Here is a 20,989-nt window from a genome sequence, read left to right on the forward strand (position 1 = left end):
CTTAAGCTTGTTACATACTTCACAAGAAGCAAGAACTGAGTTCTTGTTCTCGAGGCTGCAAGAACAAGAAAAAAAATCTTGTTCGTCAGGTCCATACATACTCCACAAGAAGCGTGTCTGTAGCAGGGAGGGATCACTGCGAGGGGGGGGTGTGGTGGGGGCGACATCTGCTTTTGTGTGCAATGAACCTGGTTGTTACCTCCGCCAAGGAGGTTATGTTTTTCCAGGTGTCTTTGTGCTCAAGTTAACTTAAAAGGTTCCAGATGGTATTTAATAAAAATTTCAAGAGTTGTTTGAAATGTGAAAATGAAGAACTGATTAAATTTTGGTGAATGTTTTAAAAGGATTTTTTAACATTGTGTTTGGCGGAGGTTTCCGCTCTCCGAGTGCTTTTCTAGTTTCATATTTAACGAGCAACTTCGTCCGCGGCAGGGCGGGTCGTGCACGCAGCAGGGCGGGTCGTGCACGGGGCTGGGTCAGAGTGTTTTAATGTCACATGTAAAAATGTTTGTACTTTCTCACCACCTCAATCAGCTGTTTTATCAAAACAATCCGTTTTACCTGCAACAGCAAAAACGCGGAAGCAGCAACTCCGCTTCATGCTAATTCCATGTTAACGACGCCCACCTCAAATGTTTGACCAATTACACTATACTTCTCGGACCCCCGCAAGAAAAAAGTTCTGCCAGCCCGATGTGATGTGATTCTGTTTTCAAACGCGTCCGCGAGAACAATATGAAGTAATTTTCTTCTCGGGGCCTCCAGAACAAGAAAAAAGTTCTCGCTTCTCGTGTATGTAACAAACTTTAAAGATGTGTCGCCGGATGTCTCACGGTTATTAGGTTTCTACACATTCGGCAGTCATTAACTGAAGCCAAATTTTTTTTTTTTTTGGTTTTGGTCGGGTCAGTGTGAGATTCTTTTATTTGAGAAAAAAATTCTCTGTGAGCTGGTGAGTTTTTAGACAGCTGGTGTGAAGGTGGGTCAATTTATGAAATCCTTAGTTAAAAATAAATTAGGCAAATATTCTAATTATAAGCTTGTGTCATATTTATTTATGTTTTCTTTGTTTTTTAAAGTGACAGTACAGACACATTGTTTTATTATATGCCGGTTTTTATTTTGTTCACCTTCTAATGTCTGTATACCGTCTTTTTACTTCATCTACTGTTCGCATAGTTTTACCTTCAACATTAACCTTTTCATAAATTCACTACCACCGTTTATTTGTATAAGAGTCAGATTTCTTTGCTGTAGGTCATGTTTTATCTCCTAATTTGCCATGATTCAAACCACATCCTGTGCAAAACCATCATTTAAATAGGGAGTCTGCAACAATCAGTCTTAGTAAATCCCAGCAAACCATGTTTTAGCCTCATGTGCAAAATTAAAGATTCCAAGCTCAAATTAGTCCTCGCAAATTGGGCTCTCAGCAGATCTGGGACTATGTCTACATTACTATCAGCCGTTTTAAAAAACTGCTTCAGTCTTTCTTTGAGGGCGTGTTCAGTACAGTAGCAAAACAGCTGTGTGAATGTTAAAGGAAGAAGACAAAATACAAGTATGGACACAACAAAATGTTAATGTGTGTGACACCCTTTACACTTAAAATAACTAAACAGAAAAACACTGATGTAAACTATACTGTTGTTAAGATTATGCACATATCTTGTTCACATTACAAGTATGGCACTTCACATTACTGGGTATGCATTTATATTGTTGATGCAAACCTGTCGTCTTACCCATAATGTTTTTTCTCTTCTTCTCAAGTTTGGACTCAATGATCTCCTGTGTACGAGCAGAGGAAGTCTGAGCAGAGAAGTTAATGTAGACCGGAAGGTATCCGGCACTTTCCTGCATACGGTTAAGCAGGCCTCGAGCCACCACTGACTGTAAAGGATAGAGAGAAAATCTTTCATTGCATTCTGTTCTTTAACTCCTAAAGACAGTAAACTTTCACTCATGTTTAAAAGCTTGTCTTAGGTAATAACGGAACAAGTATTTCTTCACTCAAAAAGATACAGACATCACTTATACAACTTTATATAACGAACATCAAATTCTAGATTTGCTTAGATTTTCCTTATTGACTAAACTTAGCCAGTAACTTAAGCTGACCACCTTTGAGGTAGTTTCTGTTCAGTAAAGGATTTCTGGCACTTCTTTTTAGAGGATATGGATGTGGCACTTTGTTTCTCATTGAAACAGCATGAGGTACTGATGTGTAAAATGATGCTTGTATGTAGTCACAAACATCGAGGCTTAAATCAATGCAAATTAAATCAGAAACAGCTTGGTAAATGAAGAGAAATTATTAAAAAACAAAAGGCACAGCTTATATCTAGAAATATTCTGTTTAAATGACTTAACAACCACACACAGCACAGAACTACTATTTGAGTCATTCTGCCACCATTTGAGGTACAAATAAATGTGCTTTATGGGTCTTTACCTTCCCCACACCAGTGTCACCAGTGAAGAGTACAGAATGCTGCACAGAGAGCAGATTCTCCATCAGGTAACCATAGCGGACAGTGTCTATAGTTGGAACCAGCATTTCAAAAAAGGGTTGCTCCCTATTGTAATTAAATGAAGGGATTATCTTCTCCCAAGGCTCCAGCTGCTTGTGGTCAAAGTTCATATACAGACTCCACAGGGATCCACGCTTCGGGAGCTACAAAACATTTAGGAGTGCACAAAGACACACGTGGAAAAAAAGAAAACACAAAATTCAACATTATTGAAACTCACAACTATGAACATAAAACCCAGGTTAGACTAAATGTCAAAGGTTAGAATAAGCTTAAATCAGAGATTAGAATTTAATAAATTTAGTAAGTAAATCAGTAATGACATAAAAACTACCACAACAACAACATCAGCTTTTTATGGACACGCAGATGAACAGATGTGGAAGCAGGTGGAGTGTATTTTTGTCCTTCAGCTGTTTTACTGTATGTCACTTCCATACACGCTCCATCCTGAAGTGAGTGATGCGCTCACCCTGCAATGTTCTGCCATTGTCATAAAAACATTTCCTCAACAGTCATTTTTCCATTCCATGACCTCATATAAATAATAGTTGGAGAGGAAGAATAATGTCATATGATGGATTTTAATGGGCAACACAGTTATACTTTCCAAAGATTTTATTTCTCAAGAACAGCCTGTACCATTAGAGAAGAGGCTTCTTCTAAATTAGCTGCAATTCAGAGAGATACATTAGGTGTTAACAGTACTTTGATGTCATATAAAGTATAACCTTCTGGGCTTCTTACAAATTTCATGCTATAACTTTCCAAATGAACTGGAAATGGAGGTGACTTTCAGAATAAATTTCTATAAAATGTGTATTAAGTGGCAGTTTCAGTGGCAGAAATGCAGATGTGAATTGTGTACATTTGTGAAATTTTGTTTTTGATAAACTGTATGTCACCATGTGTGCAAAACATGTGTATAATATCCAGTTTGTGGTTCTGTGTGTACGGGTTGGTCACATTGTATACAGAAATTTACCTTTGCATTACTGTTGTCTTCAAACTGCTCTCTCAGGAAGATGTCAAAAGCATCCCAGTGAGAACTGATCAAGTTGCCACCTATGGCCCACAGGTAGCAGAATATGAAGGTCTGACACAGTACACTGAGTTGCTCTGAATTCTCCTAAACAAAGACAAATGTATAAAAAAGAAGGTATTTCAGTCAGTGAGTTCACTGTGAGATTTGCAGATCATTCACACTTGGTTCTTGTCAAATATTTAATATATTTAATTCTGTCATGTATACTTTTCATTTTTAAGTAATGCTACTTTCATCTTTGGTCATCTTATATTGTTTGATTAAAAAAAGCGATTATATCAAATGTGTTTTGATTAGATTAATTCTTGGCTGTGTGACTTTATCAAAATAGTGAGGGTGAGGCTTGAACAAGTGAGGTTTGAATTTAATGTTTAATGTACCATACTGAGATCGGGCCCTCTTTTGCCCAGCAGCAGGGCCTGCAGCAGGGAGCAGAGAGTGGCCACTTTACTGATGTCCACCTGGCAAATTGCCTGGGTACAATGCTTCAGAACAAATTGCAGACCTTTCTCCACATATTGTTCAAATAGCTGCAGTAAGTACGTCCGTACGGAGTCAGAAAACTAGGAAAAGACAAAATGCAGGCAGAAGGACAGAGTTATGCAAGGACCTGTGTGAAACATTGATCAAGTACAGTGAGTGGTTCTCAAACTTCTTGAGCCACGAACCCTAAGAAAACATTTGTGACCCCCACGGCTGGGTGACTGAATGATTAATTGGGTGACAGATCAGATGGACCATCCTGCTGCCATCCTCTGAATATAGGGCTGGAAAACTGTCAGAATCTTAATAAATAAGGAAAATAAAGTGTTTTTTGGAGGATTTGTTTCACCACAGTGACAAAGCACCTACATGCCCAACTTCAGCTTCTCCCAACGAAGGTAAATTCAGATTTCTAATATGGTATGTGTGTTCACATAGTTGTTAATGTGTTAAAACATTAGGGTGCTAATTTCACAAATATATCTCTGAAATAAAAGTTTAGTTTTTAAAGTCCTTATAATAATCCCAAATTTATTTCACAAATGCAGGCTATACATTTATTGCTTTTCTCTGGTGACCCCCCTGAAATGATCTCGCAACCCCCAGTTTCAGAATCACTGACCTTGTAGTTAATTTAGCAAAGTCAGATTAGTTGATTCTCATTAGACACAATGTTCAGCTGTGGTTTCCTGTTTAAAATCCTCTCCTGAACTATAACTGTTCAAATAAAGATCAATACAAGTATTTTTTTTATAATAAAACTAGAAAAGCTGTTCTCTTAGCTGGTATGCATTGTCTGAGTGCAGCAGAGAGAAAGAAAAAATAGAAAACAAGAATGAAGTAGTCAGGAGCTGATAGGAGAGTTGACCTTCCCTTGTTATGTTCAGTTTTAGTAAAAGGCTCAAGGCGAATGTTGCAGACTATAAACTTTGATGTGATGCGTTGTCATCTAAGTTTATGCTGATGCTGAACTACTGTTTGTAACCCTTGGAAAAGGACAGACTCTCAGGCGGACACAGCTACTGTCTCACCACTAAAACAGACACAAGTCTGAAGGCAGATGCATTATGGGAAAAACAAGTTTGCATAATGTAAATATGAACTGACCCTGAACTGTGGGAGCCAGTAACATCAAAGAATATTCCTAAACTATTTGCTCACTTTTTCTTTTAGACCATTGATCCACGTCTGTACATAAGGCATCCACTTGAGCTCATCAGGATCAATATATACCATCCCACAGCGACTGACTGTGGCTGGAGACGCCACAGCCAAATCCTGCACCTGTAACACACAGGAATGAAGACGGCTCAAAACTTTTATTTCTGGAGAATGTTTAAAGTTGAAATTCTGCTTACAGATAAAACAAAAGAGCTTTTCCTGTGTTAGACTCTAACCTCAAACATCATGTGTATAGATGGAGTAAGTTTAATTCGTTCACTGTTGGCCAAGCACAGCATCTTGTTGTCATCCAGCACAGTGTTCATGTTCTCAATCCACAGGGCATCAACAGGCCCATCACAGACCACCCATTTGTGATCATCACTGGTGTCACTGACGGCATCACGGACACTAAGAGCCATCAGTCCATCACGCCATTCCAGAGTCAAATTGTTAACCTACGGGACCGGTAAAAGAAGGAAAAAAATTATAATGGTGGGGAGAAAGAAAAACAATAAAGCTATCCTTTTACAAAATCCTCAGTCATCTATACCTCTCCGTAGAGCTCTCCCATTGAGACAGACTTCGGATTGAGCACATAGATCCTGACAGGCTGATAAAAGGGATTGTTAGCCTGGTGCCCGGTACGATGGAGGGTCTCCAGGGTGTCTGCCAGGACGTTGTAAACTGCAGTCTTTCCTCCACCGGTGGGTCCCACCAACATGACACCATGACGCACTAACATGGTCTCATAGAGCTGAATTACCTGTTAGGTAAAAGTATAAATACGTGCATACAGTTCAAGTTTTCTGCCATTTATAGAACTTGTTAAATCTGAGCTTGTCAGGTAAAACTGGCTGACCTACTTTTTAAGGAAATATTATTTAATATATTTGGGACTTTCTGTAAATGTATATATTTCTGTGTGACATGGTGTATAAATATTTGTCTTTACATTAAAAAAAAGAAAAAAAAAGATCACTTGTTTTAAAATATTATTATTGGGTAAAAATGGAACTATACCTTCTTAGTCATGCTCGGTAGTGGCTGAAGGTTTCGCTTAACCAGGGACTCCAGGATGGTAGAGTGCAGCACGCCGTAATCATGATCAGGAATACACACACCAGGGAACAAGTCTGACAGGATACCGCTGCAAAGATGTGGAGACGAGCTTTAATACATGTACACATAAATACTTTATACAAATGTAAAAGCCAGAGCAACAGAATACCTTAATCCTTTAACACTTAACCTGTCCCATATGAGTTCCTTATGAAGGCTTAAGAAGTTGAGCTTTCAGACGACATGACAATAGATTCATGACCTTCAGAACTGTTTCAGACACCACCACTCTTTCATAGTGGTTTCAGTACAAAGGCTGCTGTTACACTGTTTAAAGCACCAGGTCCGTATTGGAAAGCGTTATTGTGATGTACAGAGTTCTTTTCAACATTTTACCCTTAGTAACAACAGATATAAGTTGCACCAAGCAGTTTTTTTTTTTGTAAACATTAACTTTATCAAATTCATCACATGTATTTGTATCATGCCTAAAGTTTAAAGGCACTACAAACTACTAATGCAAGATACTGCTAATAAATATTATATATACTAGTGTCATTAATTTATGTAAATATACTGAAATTACATGGAATTTTATAGAAAATTTAAAGTGGAACTATTATGTGCATTTCAGGCTAACTTATTTTTATTTCTGAGACCAGAAGGGCTGGGATTGATCGAGTTATTGTCACAAATCGCTTCAGACCGACCCTCTCCGTAGGCTGTCAGATCAGCCTGTGGGCAAAACGAGTGGATTGAGACTCTTCCGCATTAAGCCCCACCACTGCACTACATCGGGAGTGTGCACCTCAACTGCTTTCGCCATCATTGTAACATCTCATAAACAGAAGGATTAGGCTCATATGAACTCAATAAAAAAAAATAAAAAATACAGGATGTCTCTCTTTGGTAAACTCACCAGCCATCGTTCAAAATAACTTTATCCGACGTTTTCCACCCGCCTGATGTATTTGTACATGCCCTTGTTAACCAGCAGAAGGTAACCAATCACCGAACCTTATCCCCCGGGACGTCACAAGGATTTCCAAGTAGAAAAAACTCTCCAAAATGACGCAATTTTTGTCACCATGGAAACCATGGTGACAAAAATTGCGAGAGTGCTGGAACTCAAACTCAAACTCAAACATGCGTTTAGGTGATAAAAAAAACGGTGTCGTTCACATTTCTGATGAGGATTCAACACTGCAACACTGTAGAAAGCTCAGAAAACTTGAAATACCATAATAGCACCCTTTTAAAATATCTTTTCAATGTAAACAGAAAATGACTTTTGATTATCTATTTTATATAAATACATATTTAATTGACCTTATTGCTTTGGTAAAATCACAGATATCTACTGGGTCAGTGATAATTGATTGTACACCACTTTTATATTCTTTAAAAGGCCATGTGGTATGTCACCATATACCAGACTGCACAACAAAATGGAGCTGAAAAGTTGCACAACTTTAATGTTGTGTTTGGATTCACGCAGCTTTTCCTTTGTGTATTTACTTGCCTGTTTGCAAAGAGAACCTAAAGTAAAACTTGAAATTAAACACACTTCCTTATCTAAACTATGTGACAGTATGCTTACCCAAACAGCACAGCATCATCGGTGAGGAACTTTGGCAGGTTGGAATCCCTCAGTGCTCTGATAAGAACCACATCCTCACTGAGGTGGGGATTATCTCTCTTCAATGACCTAAAAACAACCACAGTGCTTTACAAAATATATGAGTTACATGCAAACCTTCCAATACAGCAAAACTTCTCCTCAAATCAGGGTATTTCTTCTTATAAATGTACAAATAAGTATGTTACAATGTAAGTATTGGTCTATTCTCTAATGTTTTGCTTCATCATGGATTTATCCTCTTATGGTTGCTAGTCTGTTTTTCAGTTTTCCTTAGTCAGATGGAGAAACAGTTTAATTTATTGCATTAAGTGCATGTAAAAAGAGAACGGCTGAAAAAACACAAGACAGACTTCAAAATTGGCAGCATAGGCTTATTTTCTACTGTTATTAATGAATTTACAAAAAAAAAAATTTACACACTAAAAATGTTATAAAAGTTTAATCAATAAGTGAAAAACAGGCTAATTCCAAATATGGATGTAATAAAGATGATAAGTTACTCATGTGCTAATGATTTAATGCTGCAGAATTTGAACTTCAGAAGCTAGCTCCACTGGATTGTAAAAGTATTAAAGACATGAAAGTGGGAGATAATGAACATCTGCTTATGGTTGAATAAGCAGACTCAGAGGAGTCATTTCTAACTGCAGATAGATAATGAATCTCAAGCCAATTACTACAAATCTTTGAGCTTTAGCCAATAATGATAATAATTAAAGCACAACTTTGACAACATACTGCATAATTAACAACTGGTTTTGCACCAAAAACGACTGTGTTTTAGCACTTCTTCCTGATGCTTTGCAGCGTTTCTCCCCTCATTTATTTGAGAGTGTGACACACACACACAATTGAATTTCATAGAGATGGTGCAAAATCAAAGTAATTCCTTATCAAAGAAGCACTGTAACCAGTTGCTGTGTCTTTGCCATACAGCATTCACAATTCCTCACAATTCTGTACAAAGTAGAATCTGTATATAGCAGAACACGTTAAAACATCGGGCTTGTGTGTATTTTTGTCACTTTGAGACATTTTTGACTTAATGCATATGTGCGGCTGTGACGTTCTAACCCTGCCATGACCAGGACAGACTTGACAGCTCTCATGCCAAAGTCATAGTGGTCCTGCTGGGACAACTGCTCTGAGCACAGCTTGTACATTTGCGTCATCTTCCTCGCGAGGGTCTTACTGGATTCAAACCCCTCTGAGTACAAAATCACCTGGACAGAACAACAAACATGATGTAATGATGATGATGCTTGAAGAAAAGATCAATGCTATGTATTTTGTATAGAAACAAGCAGAAATATAAAACACACACATCTAGTTACCTCTGCTATGAGTGCATAGTTTGGCACCATCATGGCGATTGGTCTAAAGAGAGCTTTGAGGTTGTCAGGTAGCTCTGTTCTGCCAGCATATCCTGGGTTCATGGTGATGAAGGCAGCACACGTCATCACCAACTTGATCTCACGGCCTTCAAACTGAAAACTTGTAAGCTGTGAGACATAGTTGGATTACTTCGGATAGTTGGGATACTTTTGCTGGTGTACATGATGTGGCGTCTTATTACTTATGGAGTTACAACTGATCAGCTCGTCTAATCTTGAGGATTATTTTATAAAATTATGTCTATATAATAATGATTCACGGTATTATGTCCAGTAAAAGTATTGCCTCCAAGAATTTCAGATCACTAACGCTTTGAGGTTAATTTGTCAACACTCACTAAATTGGAAGCTAAAAAAAATTAATAATGTAATTGCTGAGTGACTGACCATAAGATTTTGTTTCCAGGTGTCAGCAACCAATCACAATGATAGATCATTTACAATGATCCTCCTCAACATTTACACAATCATTCTAACTACTAAATACTTGTATATGTACTTGACCTGGTAAAACTAAAACATATGGAGAGGTTTGGTTCATTACAAATGTCAAACAATAATTTACAATACTCAACAGGATTAAAAAAATTACTCCACAAACGTGTGAAGTTTTTTCCTTGATGATGTGAACACAGTGTTTTATAAATTACCTTTGGGGTTTTTGTGTATGTGTGTTTATGAAATCACCTTAGCAGCTTTTGCATTTCGTATGGTTATGAGCTGCTGAGCGATGACAGACAACACTTCGATGTCAATGCGATTGAATTCGTCAAAACAACACCAAGCTCCAGACTGAGCAAGCCCACTGAAGAAGCGCCCCATCATCTGTAAGAGTTAGATGACTGTTTAAGAAAACACCTTTTAAGTGAAAAACACTGATTTTTCAGTTCAGCATAAGGCTAAACATAATGAATGTATAATTACTTGTCTACAGCCCAGTAATTAATGTTCCTTTACCTGCTTTGCTAAACATCATTTGAACCACCTCAGTTATAGCTGAGCACACACTACCTGAAGTTGTAAATTTCCTTCAGAGAGACACTGAAAGTTACAGCTATAAGCTGATCATTTAAAATAAATAAATAAAAAACAACTTATTAAACCAAATAGATTGCAATTCCAGTTTATTTAAATCAAAGCCATGTCCAGACAGCATGACTTCCCAGCTATGTTGATGGTTAATGTTTTTAAGTGTGCTGAGCTCAACTTCCCCACACCACATGATAAAAAACCGCTCACCATTAAAATGAAATACGTGTGTTTCATGCTATGAAAAAGGCAGATGACGACAACCCTTTCATTTTGTTAATTAAACGTAAGGACTGATATACAGGCGTCCTGAGTATTTGTAAGCAGAGAATAATAAAAGCTATATACAACCAATGGCAATAAATACACAGGATTAAAATACCTGTAAAATGTGATAGGAGTAATAATTCTTTATTTTTCCTAATAATAATAATAATAATATTGTTTAGTGGAAATCCTCTGTTATACTGTAATGTAAAACAGATATAAGTAAATATGTTTGTGTTGCCTAATATTTTCAAGTATTTTAGTTCTTTTTTATTAAATCAATCAGCTGGAAAGATTCAGAAATGAAATGTCATACATTGTTTGATGAAATTTGAAACACTTCAAGTTTTTTTTTTTTTTTTTTTTGTCTGAAACACATTTTGATGAGATACACTTTGAAAAAAAACAGGGAAAAAAATATATAAATAGAAAGAATAAAGTAAAATCTTCTTTCGCTGTACTAACTGTACTGGTAGTTTGATTACTTTTCTAACGGTGCCATCTAGAGGGATTACCTTGTATGTACAAAGGACAGAAAGCTCAGGGACATTTATTGTTGAGAGTGAAATCATTAAACACAAAAATCATTTTGTGTAGTTTTGAAAGTCAGTAAACATAACAAATATAGCATAAAATAAATGTTAAAAGAAACAATCTAATGGGGAAAAAGCTTTTAAAAGATTTAAAAGCTGACATGTTAGTTTTAGTTGGTTGATTTGAGGAAGTTGTAGAAAGTTTAGTTATTTACAATGTTGCTGTAGTGCATAAAGTCATTTCACATCGATTGAGCTTACTGATTATTGAACTCTTCAAATCTCTTAAATCATACTGTTGTGAGATTTTTCTTCTTTATTTTAGTTTCTTTCTTTAGAATAATGCATTTTCTTGGTGTTTCTCATAATGCACTAAGTTATCATTTTTAGATCTATGTTGATTTCTGCTTGGATGAAAAACTTTGTTATAGTTATTTAAAAAGTTCTCTGAAAATACAGATTATTAGACTCCGTTATTACTGACCTTGTAATCGAGTCCATCAGAACAGTTAAAGACCACACACTGTATGGCCAGGGCCTTTGCCAAATCCTTGGTGGTCTCTGTTTTGCCCGTCCCGGCTGGCCCAGCTGGCGCACCGCCCAGGTCCAGCTGGAGAGCTCCCATCAGACACAGGTAGCAACGATCCTGCAGATCAGCGCAGAAACCGAAAGGAAAAAAGTAGATCTGTTTACAAAACAAAAAAATTAAGGGTACAAATACACTAAAAACATTCCTTCGGCTGTCATGCTCTTATTTGTGGTCACATTTTGGCACAATTAATAATCTATAGTTATTTTCACAACAGGACATAAAAAATCATTTAAATGATCAATACAATGGGAGACATTTGTCTAATACGAAAGAATTCACTCATGTATCCAGTTTGGTTTCTGCAGGGGTAAAAAGAAGAAAACTTATCACTGAAAGAGAAAACTTATCACTGAAAGAGGAAATTTAGGACTGATCTGTGAAAAAAAGGCAGGCATTAAAAAACATGATTTTTCAGCAAAATAAAGCAATTTCTCAGTTGTTTGTCAAAAATAGGTGTTCAGGCCGCGAACAACTAAAATAATCACATGTGTGTCTTTTCATTAGAAAGAATGTCAGCTTGACCTGTTACATAACATCATCTTTGTTCCGATAGCCACAGCATAATAATGTAATGTTACGTTCTGAACTGTATATCTGTGTAGACACATACTACAGATTAAATATTATATTTGTTACCGTGAGTGGTGTGATAACAAGCCGAGGACAGGCTCCCAGATACTCATAGCCATAAATGTAAGTGGACAGAGCCATTTTGGCCACACAGTTGTCCAGGTCCAGATCCCAGTAGTAGCGTAGCTGCCTTTGCCATTCAAAGCTGGATGTAGTGTCCACCTGAAAAATAAGCCTGGAGTCACTTTAAGTTAATTGCTACCAAATTTTTGTTTACATGAAAACAAAGATAAAATGAAAATTTCCAATCAACTCCTGGAGCCAACACGCCATGTAAGGAACAGACAGATAAGTTAAGATGTTGCACTGTACCTTCTGCTGGACTAGATCTGTGACAATGTCTCTGGCATGGACATCAATGGTGATGAGGGCAGTGATAATATTACGGTGTAAAGCAGGAAGCTGTCCTCGGACCAATGCTGCCAGAGTATTCAGCCTCTGAAAAATAAACACGAACACAGACAACCACTTTGTAGTTCAATGTAAATTAAAATTAAAAGGAACAAAACCAACAAACAAAAGAAACGTGACTTGTTCAGTCAATCTTTAACCAGACAGTGAAGAAGAAAACAAAGGAAGTGTAGTAATTGCTAGTGTGATTTACATTGAAGTTGGTGAGTTCAAACTCCTGCAAAGCAGCAAAGTGATCATGATCTCCCTCGAGGCAGGTATCCATATCCCTGCACCACATCATCTGTGAGATGGTCAGCACCACCTGGGGGATACAAAGACAAACTAGTAATACGTTTCTTTGTTTACATAAAATAAATAAATAAAAGCAGTTTACCCTGTAAATATCAGACTGTTAGAAAGATAGCTCATACTGTTTTAGTAATATCTCAACTTTGACTTATTATATTTTAACTTTAAAAATAAATATTATGCTGTTGGACAGAATGTACATTGTGTCACAGCCTGTGTGTTGTTATTATTGCATTAAAATATTTTGTTGCATTGTTGTGTCATACTTTGCATTGACTATAAATGATATTCCTTTGATATTTTGTCATCATATTCATGATGTTCATATGTTCAGCATCATATTTTGTTTTATTCTATATTGTATCTCGATACAGTAAGTGCACTGTATTAGCTGCACATGCAACACCATGGACACACACACACACATCAGAAAACTATGCTACTTGAAAAATAACCCTTTTTTAAAGTGTCTGTGTAAGTGTGTGTGTCTGAGAGAGAGAGAGAGAGTGTGTGTGTGTATGTGTGTGCACACCTGCGATGGATGCCCCGCAACCACCCATTCCTCTCTAGACTTCACCTGGTAGTCTGCAATGGCTGCCTTACTGAGGCGTTTCAGTGAGGAGTACATCGCCTCCTCTACTCTGCAAAGCCAGTCTTCCACGTTGCCTTGAGCTCTCAGACCTTTTGTTAAACGCACCTTCATGTACAAAAGAAGTCCTTCAGCTGTGGGTTAGCAGTTTTATATTGTTCTTATTTACCAGTTTACAGTAGATGTGTTAGAGTTATTTGAGAATTCTTCTTGTGGCAAAGACGAGCTAGCTCAATAGTTATAAAAAACAAAACAAAACAATAAAACAGGATACCAGGTAGATTGTTTTTTTTCACTCTCTAACCTCTTTGCAAAGGCTGAAACAATACAACAGTGGGCAGATTAAAGAACAGTCATGAAGAATAATGACCTTCTCTCCCTCTGGGGATACCATGTACAGAATGTCGTTGCTGTATATGCTCTCCTTTTCTCCAACATCCAGCATTCCTGTGGCACGAGTAGATTCTGCAGGCAGTAGGGCAAACTCTAGTCGTGTAATGGCATCAAAACACTTCCGGAGATGCGGCTGTACTGCCTGAGGGTTCCGTGTCTGAGCCAGGATTTTCAGCAGCTCGTCATTCGATAAAAAACAAAATCTGAAAATAACAGATAAAAATGAAAGTCTCAATGTCAAAATTCACCTGCAGTTCTCACTTCATGCGATGTTTCATAAAGAAGATTCATATTCACTTTTAAAAAAATATTCTAACAAAAAGTACAAAATTGAAAATAGCATGAAGAATTACAGATAAAAACCAATGTCTGTGTAGTACCTGGGGAAGATGACTCTCTTAGACTCCAGGTAATCTTCCAGACACTTCTGTATTTCATCCAAAAGATTGTTGTTGCGTATAAATGTCTCTAAAAGATCTGTCAGATAAAACTACAGTTGCATTTAATGTGACATGAAATTAATCAGAGTGAGTGTGCGCCACCATGTGATTATGTCTTCCATTTTTAGGTTATATCACATGTTTTTCTATGCATCCTACAGGGTCATTTACCAGGCTGTGTGGCGGCTTTCAGGGCATTGGGCGTCATATTGACCTGGACCATGATCTCTTTCCAGGACTTGTCCACTCTTAGAAACATTTTTGATTCAGCTGGCAGCTGCCGCTTGATGTCTGGAGCCAAGAAGATACTCTCAAGGTACAGCCAGTTCCTTTGGCACATGAGCCACTCTTCCTGAAATAAGGACACACACATTGTAGAAGAAAGAAAAAAAGAGCAGTAAAGTAGATAAACAATGGACTATCTGAGCAAAAGACAAATTAAAAACAAAAGAGAAATGAATCACACTGAAGCCTTATCCACATCACTGCTAACGTCTCCTTTGACAGGATGAAACTCAGTTATAGCAGTGTGGGAAAGTACTCGGCCTTTCGCTTGCATCCACTAGGGGGAGGCGCTGTGTACCTTTTAAGCACAAATCCAAAGCTGTTGAACTGAAATCTGCATTTAGCGAAGCTGACAAGCCTGAGCTATCTGTGGAGGAATTCCTGGGAGCCTAACAAAGGCCACCATATGCTATTGTTCTTTTAGCATTTACCAGTGTCTGATTAAAGAGATCCAGCTGTCTCTGCAGTTTGTCCACCTTGTATTTGATGGGAGCTACATAGCGTGAAGATGCCACTGTGCCCACATTGATAATGCTGTCATCCAGGAGTACCTTCACAGAAACATAGAAACACATGCACAGAGACAGTCACACCCTACTTTTCTTTTAGCAAACATGTGAGTGTTGCATGGAAGTGTTACCACCTGGATATCATCAGTGCCTCCTAAGATAAAGATGTCATTAGAGTCTCCATGAGGCAGCACGGTGAACTCAGTTGTTTTCCACACATCTTCCACCTACACAAATTAAGCAAGAGTTGTTAAAAATAATGATCATTTTTCATGATTTCATCAGTTTCACAAACTTAAACAGGCATACTACTCTGTTTACATATAAGAATGTTTAAGCTTGATTATTCAACTTGTTTAATCACATTCTGTTTTTTCACGAAGTTAACTTCATTTATTGCTAAACTGTCTCGTCACTTTCCATTTGGTGCTTCTTTTGCCAGTATATACATTGTGCCAAATAATGGTTACAAAATCATTTTCCATTTTATTATCATTACTCTACAGGACAACACCATGTCAGAAGGCAAACTACATGGGGCGATAAGTGTTTGAAGAAGAGTAATCATGCCAATACGACTCCGCCTACCCATTAGATCAGAGGCATGCCAGGGGACCCAGAGACCTGGGCGATCAGCAGCCAGCAACGAGCACGGACCCCAGCCAACACACCCCGATGCAGCGTACGCACCACCCCCCAGGGCCCACAACATCCCTGCCATCCCCCTTCCTGTCAGAGCCAGCCCAGACCCCACATCTATGGGACAACGCTCTCCTTCCACCCAAACGCCATCCTGATAGTGCCCAGAAAAAGAGGATCATGCCCCTGCAGCATGAATGACTGTGATGTGGGTGTTGTTTGCAAACACAACTGAAGGGCAGTAACCACACGGTACAAAATCATTTTTACATTTACACTAAATCAAAACATTTGACTGTCAAAAACCAAAGTTGGATCCAAACAATGGAAGGAAACACAACAAATCTGTTTGATATCATAAATATAAATATATTATTTAGACTATGACAATTAGGTCATATTAATTATGTCACGGTAACAAATTTTGCCGTGCAATTGTCTCAGAAATTATTGCGATGGATGATGATATTGCATTGAGTGATTATTGTTGTCATCTTGAGACCATTTTCAATTAAAATAATAAAACCATAATAATGTAAGTACACCCTTTCAAAGATCAACATACTTTAATTTCGAAAGAACATTTAGCTCCATGTGCAAGCTAGACTCATCCAGTCCCCAGTCTGCTGAAACTTTGCTGAAGCAGATCAGGACTTCTCCTGGGGTTTTGGCAATGTGGTAATCTGGAACTACGGTCTCAAAAAACTCTAACACAGTTACATAGTGTATGTTCAATAAGGGGACGTGTTTGGACTTGACCGGAGGTGAAATGGTAAAATGTTATTGTAGTTGTGGAATTGCCGTTTGTAACATGTATGTTCATCCAGGCAGTTCATACTGGCTGTGAAATGTTTTCAAAATGTCGTCTTTTTAACAATATTAAAGGGCAGCATGGCTTTACCAACCACGCTGTCTGAGTGCACACCATGTTGCACTGTCCTGGTTGTATTTAATCTGTCGGTTAAACACCTCTGTGATCGTGGACTGTCAGGAAGATGGAGCAAGCTTGTTTGTTAAGGTCCTAAGTGCAGATGGAAGCTTGTTGTATTGCCGTGTTTAGTTAATATTGTCTCAAAACAAATATGGCAGAAAAGTAAGACAAATTAAAATTATTGCATCTGGTATACTTTTTTCTTATCGTGTGATTAATTGATTTACTGCAACAGACCTAATGACAATATCATTATTGCAAATATGTTTATCAGTGCCAACAATTTCAGATGTAAACTACATACCTTTGAAATAATGGACTCCACTGAAGCTTCTCCAGAAGCCTGAGCTGAAACCTAAAAGTTGAACTTTGTTACATGAGGTAAGATTACAAGTTAAAACTCAGTTTACTGCCCAGGATTATGGACCATTAAAAGTATAGAATAAACTAAAATTAGATCAATCAAATAGTTTAAATGCAAATATCTATGCCTTAATTCACTTGACAGACTAACACCTGTCATGTGACCCCCGTGTGTCTACAATCATCAGAGCTATTTCCTGTGCACAAAACTACTGAAAAAGGTATTTGGATGAATATCAAAACAATTTGTGTCTTGTAAGTCTTTTTTAAGTCCAGTGTTTTTAAAATAAAATCTTTTTTCAAAGAATATTCCATTAATCTCCAGAGACACCTGAACTTTATCATAATTCACTCATTGTAAAATAAATTGTTTATTACAGTAATACAGTTTCTACATCTGCGTGGCAGAGTAATGCCAGAGGATCATCTGCAGGTTGGAAACTCAATGGTATTTGATCTGGTGTAGTAAATTTGCACTACTGAATGTTGATGGTTTCTTTGATATGTTGTTGGCATATGATCATTTTAGTCACAGTTGCAAAACAGAGAACTTTAAGCTCAAGAGAGAAAACATAAAAAAAAATGTAGCACAATAGTTAGGTTAGCATGCAGTAAAGCCTCCAATATTCAAGCAAGAGAAGATTGCTGTTTCCTTATCTGTTACCTCTTGGATCTCCGTGCCATGTGAGAAGACATTAAGCTCTTCCAAAGCAGCCAAAGTAAGTCCAACATGCAGTGAGGTGCCCACAGAAGACTGCAGGGACTTCCAGTGTCGTGGTTTCATACATGGGTTGCGAAGTTCAGTGATCATAGGCAGCTATAAGAAATAAATAATCAAAGTAGGGAATAATCAAAAGTCAAGCAGTTGCAGTAAATACAATTATGTGATATTCTTTTATATTCTTGTATTTATAATACACACATCACATAAAAATGTAAGTCACGACTGAATTCTTATTCCTACCCACCCTTTGCTTCATAACTTCCACCTTCTCCTTTAAAGTTGGCACCAACTTATTGGGAAAAAGGCCCTTCTCTAGCTGGCTGATGTACTTGCTGTATGTGTTAACCTGTGAGGAGAACTGCTCCAGGTCCAGCTGCTCAAGCGTGCTCTGTGGACGAGTCAGCACTCAATGACAATGAAGCTTATAAGATATATATATGTTAAGCATTTTTGTTATTACATTAAACATGTACCTGTATTAAGGTTTATTACATTGAATGTTCTTCAGCATCTCACCTGCTGCCATCCATCCTGCAAAATGACCCATTTCTCCAGACAGTCCCACAGAAGCCGCTTCAGCTTGAATTCTGCACTTAACTCCTCCAGTGCGTCAACCCTGGTCACCTCCATCTTAATTCATCAGGCACACAGTCATTACTTGTTTAGCATTTTTTAATCATTCTGAAATTAAATAACCTGAATGAAACAGCATTAAACCCACTATTTCAACCCGAGTAACATAAAACATCAAAAGAATTGGACTACCTGAAATTTCCTCTGGTAGGAATTATACGCAGACACCTGGGCCTGCAACTCGTCTATAGAAATCTGGATCTCTCCCAACAGAAGTCGCACTTTAGAGGGATCTGCGTTGATGTCTAAGAGCTCTGGATTCTACACATGAAACAACACAAAGTCACCAGAAAAAAACAAAAGATGCTGAACCTGGATATGGACGTTGAACTAACAAACAACATTAAAGCCACTTTAAAAAACATAAAGATGTAATAAAAGAAAATATTCTTTATGCGGTACCTGTGCTTTATTTCTGATGTTTGCAACTTCATTTTGTAGTTTTTTTATCCCTGTGCTCAGGGAGCAGCAAAATTTCTCCATGCTGGAGTCCTTCTCTGCCAATGCTTGACCGATTATGCTTTTTAAAGAGTTAATGGAGGGTTTCAATGTTGCAAAAATTATGCAGTCCTCAGGAGGGGTGGAAATGGAATATGTGGTGATCAGATTGTACATTTTGGAAACAATCATCTCCTCCTCTTTTAGTACTGTAATCTAGTGAAATCAAGAAAAAGGAATAATTACGTTAATAGTGTTAAGAAAAAAAATGAAACACATGAGGAGAAGAGAGAGGAGAGGTCGTCCTGATGACTAAATACTGTGGAAATATTTTTGTTTTTAATGTTTTTGAAGAATTGAGATATGTGTGTGCTATCTACTTCTACAGTACGTATGTGGATCTCACCCTCTCCATGATCTCATCAAGAAATGTGAGAAAACTGGCCATTTCTGCAGTGGTGGATGCACGGAGCTCCAGTTTAAACTGTGCTTCACAAACCTCAGCGACAAGAACATCTAGCTTTCTCCTGGCCTGCTGTGCGAGCACCACATTGATGACCTGGGAAAGAAACAGGAAGGTGATGGCTTTTTGGACTGTTAGACCCCTTCATGGCACACTGTGCATTGCACATTTCATACTTCAACAATATGTCATTTAATATAGCTACCATCTGATGTCAAACACATTTTCATTATGAATACAAAAATGCATTAAGTCTTTCTGCACCCACACTGTTCTAAAGGTTCTGAGTTGTGGATGAGCAAGTCTCTTCATGGGCCATACGTTTGCAGTTGTTGGAAAATGTACTCCATTGCTGCTGCAGCCTTGTAGCCTCATGCTTACATTGAATCATTTGAAATTTTACTTATGTTTCTTATTGATGATATAAACCCATCATTTCCATATGAGTTTCCACTTTATGTAGCTGCCTAAGAGCAAGTGATGTGTTATAACCTCCAGATTACAGAGGAGTGAAGACAGAAGTTTCTCTTTGAGCTCTGTTTTGTCCACAAGCAGTAAGCCAAGCTGTCTCTTGTCTTGGATTGCTAAGATCCTCTCATGTTCTCTGTGGTATGACTCCAGAAGTTTTTCAAAGAAGGCCACATCTGCAAGACAATGTCAACATCATTAGTTTACAAAAAATAAACATGTTTTCATAGGATTTTCTCATGACATATACTTGCAAATTGTTTTTTTAATTTATTTTTTCTGTTTTGGTACAAAGTTTTACTGAGAATATTGACATTATTTCACCAGTTTTTCTTACAAACAAATTTGTTCTTAAATCCACCTTACAGACTTTTTACCAATATTGTGGCACTGACCACTAGATTTTTATGGATTTGTTTGTTGCTAATCTATTCATTAAAATGTAACAATAGAACTACTGTAAAAAAAATTTAAAGGACATATTTTTTGGTAAAGTACAAAGAATTTTATTTAGGACGAATTTAGTTGTTTAGGATTATCTAGATATTGCATATCCTGTTCAAATATTACAATTTCCCTTCAGAGAAAACTAAACAATTTTTCTAATCAATTTCCTTTATTGAAGAACAAGTCAGTCAAGACAAATTTAATTCTATTGCTGATCTTCCTAAAATGGTCAGTGCAGAAGACTGCACCCTCTCCAGATCCATTCGCTCAATCACCAGAATATTACTCCCAAATGTGCAAGTCACTTCCGACTCCCAGATCCACCTGCTGACTGTGGCATTTAATATTTTAAATTTACAACAGTAGTGGCTTTTATTCACATGATTATTTTATTTGGGTTTTTTTTTAACTCAAGATAATTTCCTGACTACCTAATTAATAACACCAATCAGACTGACCTGGTGCAAGTGGAAATCTGCTTTACAAACAGAAAGTTACAGTAGGCTATAAAATGAAAATGTATTCTACAGTGTACTATTTTCCCCTCAGCCACACAACCATGAAGATGTGTGTTAACATGCTCATGGGACCAG

General features: G+C 37.5%; 1 protein-coding gene across 1 annotated transcript in view; it reads right to left on the reverse strand.

Moving 5' to 3' along the window:
- dnah6 (dynein, axonemal, heavy chain 6) overlaps window positions 1–20,989 on the reverse strand; it is a gene marked incomplete at both ends in the record, with an annotated part of 62,088 nt that overhangs the window by 31,340 nt on the left and 9,759 nt on the right. Inside the window, 29 exons of the mRNA XM_079265101.1 lie at window positions 1,746–1,893; window positions 2,456–2,677; window positions 3,520–3,663; window positions 3,960–4,142; window positions 5,224–5,346; window positions 5,460–5,681; window positions 5,777–5,989; window positions 6,247–6,373; window positions 7,886–7,993; window positions 9,002–9,150; window positions 9,262–9,429; window positions 10,009–10,146; window positions 11,635–11,796; window positions 12,379–12,534; window positions 12,685–12,810; window positions 12,977–13,087; window positions 13,607–13,771; window positions 14,034–14,259; window positions 14,437–14,533; window positions 14,668–14,848; window positions 15,213–15,332; window positions 15,425–15,517; window positions 17,165–17,215; window positions 17,888–18,040; window positions 18,192–18,335; window positions 18,464–18,577; window positions 18,713–18,841; window positions 19,425–19,577; window positions 19,974–20,125. Coding sequence (XP_079121227.1) covers window positions 1,746–1,893; window positions 2,456–2,677; window positions 3,520–3,663; window positions 3,960–4,142; window positions 5,224–5,346; window positions 5,460–5,681; window positions 5,777–5,989; window positions 6,247–6,373; window positions 7,886–7,993; window positions 9,002–9,150; window positions 9,262–9,429; window positions 10,009–10,146; window positions 11,635–11,796; window positions 12,379–12,534; window positions 12,685–12,810; window positions 12,977–13,087; window positions 13,607–13,771; window positions 14,034–14,259; window positions 14,437–14,533; window positions 14,668–14,848; window positions 15,213–15,332; window positions 15,425–15,517; window positions 17,165–17,215; window positions 17,888–18,040; window positions 18,192–18,335; window positions 18,464–18,577; window positions 18,713–18,841; window positions 19,425–19,577; window positions 19,974–20,125 — 4,278 coding nt within the window. The remainder of the gene's footprint in view (window positions 1–1,745; window positions 1,894–2,455; window positions 2,678–3,519; window positions 3,664–3,959; window positions 4,143–5,223; window positions 5,347–5,459; window positions 5,682–5,776; window positions 5,990–6,246; window positions 6,374–7,885; window positions 7,994–9,001; window positions 9,151–9,261; window positions 9,430–10,008; window positions 10,147–11,634; window positions 11,797–12,378; window positions 12,535–12,684; window positions 12,811–12,976; window positions 13,088–13,606; window positions 13,772–14,033; window positions 14,260–14,436; window positions 14,534–14,667; window positions 14,849–15,212; window positions 15,333–15,424; window positions 15,518–17,164; window positions 17,216–17,887; window positions 18,041–18,191; window positions 18,336–18,463; window positions 18,578–18,712; window positions 18,842–19,424; window positions 19,578–19,973; window positions 20,126–20,989) is intronic.

Source organism: Telmatherina bonti, assembly GCF_933228915.1.
Source record: "Telmatherina bonti genome assembly, chromosome: 3".
Classification (NCBI taxonomy): Eukaryota; Metazoa; Chordata; class Actinopteri; order Atheriniformes; family Telmatherinidae; genus Telmatherina; species Telmatherina bonti.